This window comes from Pinus tabuliformis, chromosome 6 (genome assembly GCF_031772625.1).
Source record: "Pinus tabuliformis cultivar Carrire ecotype Pingquan chromosome 6, CPIR1, whole genome shotgun sequence".
In the NCBI taxonomy this organism is placed as follows: Eukaryota; Viridiplantae; Streptophyta; class Pinopsida; order Pinales; family Pinaceae; genus Pinus; species Pinus tabuliformis.
Genome location: NC_142292.1, coordinates 938,441,659 through 938,447,068, shown reverse-complemented (window position 1 = coordinate 938,447,068; position 5,410 = coordinate 938,441,659). Strand labels below are relative to the sequence as shown.

The 5,410-nt window shown below is 37.7% G+C and overlaps 1 protein-coding gene across 1 annotated transcript; it reads left to right on the top strand.

The window, feature by feature from the left end:
- The first annotated feature begins 2,574 nt into the window (after window positions 1–2,574).
- LOC149262001 (flap endonuclease 1-A-like) lies at window positions 2,575–5,145 on the top strand. Its single transcript, XM_089373458.1, has 8 exons — window positions 2,575–2,691; window positions 3,003–3,031; window positions 3,522–3,636; window positions 3,721–3,777; window positions 3,875–3,921; window positions 4,012–4,066; window positions 4,255–4,361; window positions 4,718–5,145. Exons 1-7 carry the CDS (start codon window positions 2,575–2,577, stop codon window positions 4,309–4,311), a joined length of 477 nt encoding a protein of 158 aa, XP_089229584.1. The 3' UTR covers window positions 4,312–4,361; window positions 4,718–5,145.
- The last annotated feature ends 265 nt before the right edge of the window (window positions 5,146–5,410 follow it).

Below are 5,410 nucleotides of genomic sequence, written 5' to 3'. Positions count from 1 at the left end.
CCCATCAGCTACTAATTGGGCTGATAAATCACTTAAACAGCAGGGGCATTAAGTTTATTGGGCAGATTGGTGATCAGCAGAACACAACTTTTCATACACAAGCTTGGCTGACTGAGCAGAACTGGAACATACCAAATGAATGGAGCAGAACATGGCAAACCTATATCTAGGCACTCACAGAATCGCATGTTAGATTAAAGAATGAAGAGGATTAACTTATTTGGGCACACTCAAAATCTAGACAATACTCATCTAAACAGGGCTATGATACCATCATTGCAGATAAAAAACCAAAGGTCTTAAGACGCTGGTGGGTTTATTTATGGAAATTAAAAGCTCCACTGTGAACCAAACTGTTGATGTGGAACATTTTAGAAAATAACATCCCCACTGGATCCTATCTAAAAAAGAGGGCTTTTTTGGGTCCTACACGGTGTGTCCTATGCCTCCAAGAAGAAGAATCGACCCAGCACCTCTTTCTCACATGTCCGACCACCAAGAACATTTGGACTCAAGTCCTACAAACTCTAAATATGAATATGAATTGGCAGGGTGCAGATATTATAACAGCTTGGGACATCTGGTGGGGTACTACTACTGTGGAAAAAACAAGAAACCTTCCCCTTCTAGTCTCATGGTACATATGGCTCAAGCGAAACATCAAAATATTTGAAGACAAGCCGGTAAACTGGAACCTACTCCCTCTACAAATCTGCGCTGCTTTTGAAGAACTTCCAAATGATGAATGCCAAAAGAGACCTAGGATCATTCGACAGGAACAGATAAACACAACAATACCTTGGGCCTATTTTGATGGTGCTGCCCAACAGCATGGCTGTGGGGGAGGCATATGTTTCTACCTATCTGAATCACACTATTTCCAGATTTGTATGGGACTGGGACCGGGCACAAATAATCATGCTGAACTGATATCTTTACGCCACCTGTTATACTTTGCCATTCTGAAACAATGCTGAAACATACAAATTTTTGGGGACTCAAAGATTGTGACTGATTGGTTTAACAACACAGTTGTTTGTTCTACTTACTCTTTGAGAACTATAATGGAAGAAATTGTTTTTTTCAAAACATTCTTTGATCAGATTTTTGTTTCTCACATCTACAGGGAAAGAAATGAAACTGCTAACAGACTATCGAAAGAAGCAACGCATCGCCCTCTAGGAGAGTGGATGATTGCCGAACATACACCTGCCGGAATCTATCACTATTTTCACAGGCCATACATAGATGGGGGACTACAGAGGGGCAACAGCCCTTAATTTTATCAGCATCTTGATTTTGAACTTTATTGTAATTTTGATACTGTTTATATTTAGTATATATGAGTAAATGATTGTAAATATGGACAGCATTACACACCGTGTGGGTGAATTTTTGAACTTTTTATTGTGGTCTTGAACCAGCACAGTATACCCATTGGGTTTCATTGTAAATATTAGTTATTGACAGTGGATAGACAACCATGTTTACAGCATATGCCTTCGGGCATCTACAACATGTAATTTCTCCAATGAAATTATGAATTTTATTTACGGGAAAAAAAGAGATTCTTTATTGATAATCAGTAATAAGTATAGGAAAGGTACAACCTGATCCAAGCCAGACCACCCATGAAGCCTTCCTCCAGATCCGTCTAACCCGAGCCACGAAGAAAACCTCTCTAATAAATGCAAGGAGATGTTATAAAGATGATAAACATCTCCGCAAAGGAAACAAGGGTTTTCATAGACACTGGGACTGCAAGAGGCACGGGAAAATCAGACTTGATCTGGGAGAAAAATGGGTATAATGTTGATAGTCCTTCTCTTATGTGTTTTAGGCCTACCCAAAGTGTGTATATATACCACCTGAAATTAGTTAATTTCGTTGTGCTACGGGCTCATGTAGGTGGGCTCTCAATAAAACCCACGAACCTCGCCCGAAAAATAGCATAATATTTTATTTTTTCATATTTAAAAAGGTAACACGGGTATGCAGTTATAGAACCTATGTATGTATGCGCTTTTGAATTAACAGAGTCGCGTATGGAATTTGAAATATTTTTTTTTAATAGAGGATCAAGTTTGCGTGGGAAAAATTTGCCCAAGGCCATACAAGAGCATCAAGTCTATAGGAGTGCTAAATGATGCTATAACAGAGACCACCCCTCTTAGCTTTACCTAGGAGAGAGTTTTAACAGAGAGAGTTGGTAATAGGTGATAGCCCCATCTCTTAGATTTGCCACCAAGCCACACCTTATGGGGTTAAGGACTTTTCCTACACTAACCTAGGTGTGTGTGCTAGGCAGCATCAACAAGGCTAAGAAACACTAGGACTCCATAACCCAGAGAAGGTTTCAGGAAAATCCACCTAGAGATGCCTTAATTAAGTTAATTAATCAATAATTAAATTTTTATTAACTCTAACTTAGGGAAAATGATTAATTAACAGTGATTAATTGAGGAAGGTGAGATTTCTCTAGAAACTCACACAAATTGACTAAGAAATCGTCCCAGCCATTGATTAAGTTTGAATCTCGACCATTGGAGTCCCACAGTGAGATTCGACGAGTAGATGGAGGAGCACAGTTGGAGAGTGAGTTTCCTTGGGAAGTTCGATTCTCCAGATAGCGGCATCTTGCCAGAAGAGTTTGAACCAGAGAGGCGACGCAAAGACAGAGGGGCAGAGACAGTGAGTCCAAAGGAAAAAAAAATCCAGGAGGTTGCGCAGAGACTCAAGTGGTCAATTCAATTTGGCTAAAGGGGAAAACATTTTCAGTTCCAGAGGTCGGGAAGATTTTCCAGAGCGCCGGAGAAGCATTTTCCGAGTTAGCAGCAGGAATGACGGCTAGATTGGGAGTTGTTTCAAGCAGTGAGTGTGGTATGCAACTCTAGGTTGACGCAGAGCTTGCACAAACCACTTGGATAGCTAGCTTTTCAGAGGTCAAATAGTGCTAGGATTGCTCGGAGTGAGGGAAAAATCCCTCAGAAAATTTTTGCCAGTGTTTCTCTTGGATAGATTCACTAGTTTGGTAATATTTCTTGTACTTGAATTTTCTCATTGCTGCTTAATAATAAAAACCCTCAGCTGCACTAGTTTTTCCATATTGGATTTTTCCCTGGACTTTTGTCCAAAAACAAAGGTGTTATATTTTTGTGTGTATGCCAGTATTTTCTTAGTTTCCAATTTATCTTCCGTAGTATTTATTTTGGTGAAAATTGCAGTTGTGAAATATTCATTGTTTATCGTAGCAAATAAACTGCTAATTAATTTACAGTTAAAAGAATAATTTCTAATTGTTGCAATGGTTGAAATTTTCACATATCACACTAGTGACCATATCAACTATCATGAACTTTTTTTTTTTGGCAAGGAAGGGTTCGTGAGAGTAAAACTCTATCAACAGAATCTCAGCCGTGTGAAGAGTCTAGGTGTCTGATGACAAGCATATTGACCTAAATGGAAAAAATGTTTTTGGGTGCTTAGATTGTAATTAACTAGTTATATGTTTTTGACAACAGGTATCAGATACCAGAGGATTGGCCATATCAAAGAGCTAGATGTTTATTCAAAGAACCAGTTATCACCCCCTCAGAAAATCAACCAGACTTCAATTGGAGTGTTCCGGATGAAGAGGTTCTATTTAAAAGTTTGATGTGACAATGATATGCGTACTAAAATTTTAGTGACTATTTTTAATGATAAATTTTGATATTCCAGGGATTGAAAAGATTTCTTGTAGATGAAAATGGGTTCAATCATGAGCGAATAACAAAGGTAAAACTCATACCATTCATTAGAAGAACTGAGTTTTGCTTTTCTCTTTTGGAAGAGATGATGGACTACAACTTTAAATCAATGGCTTTTTACTCAGGCAATAGAGAAAATCAAAGCTGCTAAGAACAAGTCATCTTTAGGACGGTATGCCTTTTTCTACAATATTTTGTTGAGGTTTGGGGCTTTGGGGCTCGGTGTTCTAGTTTTGATTACTAATTGAGATTTTATGCACAGCTTGGAATCATTTTTCAAGCCTGCTGTAAAGACATCAGTGCCAGAAAAACGGAAGGTATCTTGCTTGCACTGTGAACATGGTTATAATATTTTCCAGTTAGAAAAGATCTACTTATAATTAGTGGTTGGTACACTGGATTTTGATGGAATGAATTCTTTTTCTTTTTCAAAATCATCTTTTTAGAATCATTTAAATTCTCAACTCTATCTTACAACTGATGTTATTTCGGGAACCACCTAAAGCTAAGACAGGTAAAGAAGTGGCAAGCAAGAAAGGAAAGACAGGAAAAAAGTATATAGGCATTTAATAGGACGTTGAGATACCACATGGCTTTTGAGGAAGCAGTATGGTGAGTACATTTCTTGTTTCTTGTTTCTTCCTACATATTTGACTGCTTCTTTGTGTTTTGATGGAACCTGCAAATTATATAGTTCAATATTATTTATGAATGGGATATCGATTGTGGTGGTTTCAGTTCTAGGAAATGCCCACATTTTCTCTAGGCTATAGTAAAAGTGAATGAGTTCTGCAAGGCTATTGAATTTTGCCTCTGACGATGTTTTAGGCTATTTTTTCCTTCATGGTATTGATTGACCCTCTTGTTAAAGCATTGTAGCTGAGCTTCTAGCTTTGTTTTTCTCACTTCATTGGTAGTCAGAATTTGTGAAGGTCATTTCTTCTAACATGATCTTCCGACTGTATCAGGCAAGCTGTGTACCCTTTGCGATTCTCCAATTTTGTTTCACTCCAGAAGGTCGCTTTTAATTACATTTAAGAAGACCGGGACTGTACATAATTATGGTTTGGTCCATCATGTCATTCATAATGTATTGGTATGTTTAGGAGATTGTGGGGGTGTGCAAAACTAGAGTGTATCTTGTGAGACTTGTCCTGAAAAGAGCTTACAGTCCACCTAAAAGCAAAACAACTAATGTATATCCATGCTGATCTGAATGCAATGCCGCTATATTTATAGTCTGAATGAAGGCTGTTTGACCCACAAGTTTGTTTTGTGGTGAGTACTCATTTACCATAATAATATCTAAGGTCATCTCGCTTCAGCTTAATAACCTAGAGATGATGCATGCGTATATGTGGATATGAGCTGATGCAAAAATACTGGCAATGTTATATGAGACTGTAAGCAACTATATATGCTTCCATGGCATAATGAAGCTAAGATTGTGCATGTGACAATATTTTCTACTTGTATCTTTGTTAGCAGTTACAAATAAAGTTAGTTTTTCAGTCTAGTAGCATGGTTCAATACATTTGTCACTTAGCTAGTTTAAATGTATTATTTTCGATATTATTGCTACTGCCAAATATTTTCCTGCAGTACTTTCAATATATCAGCGAATCCATATGAAACCTATGATATACAAACTTTAAAACGTT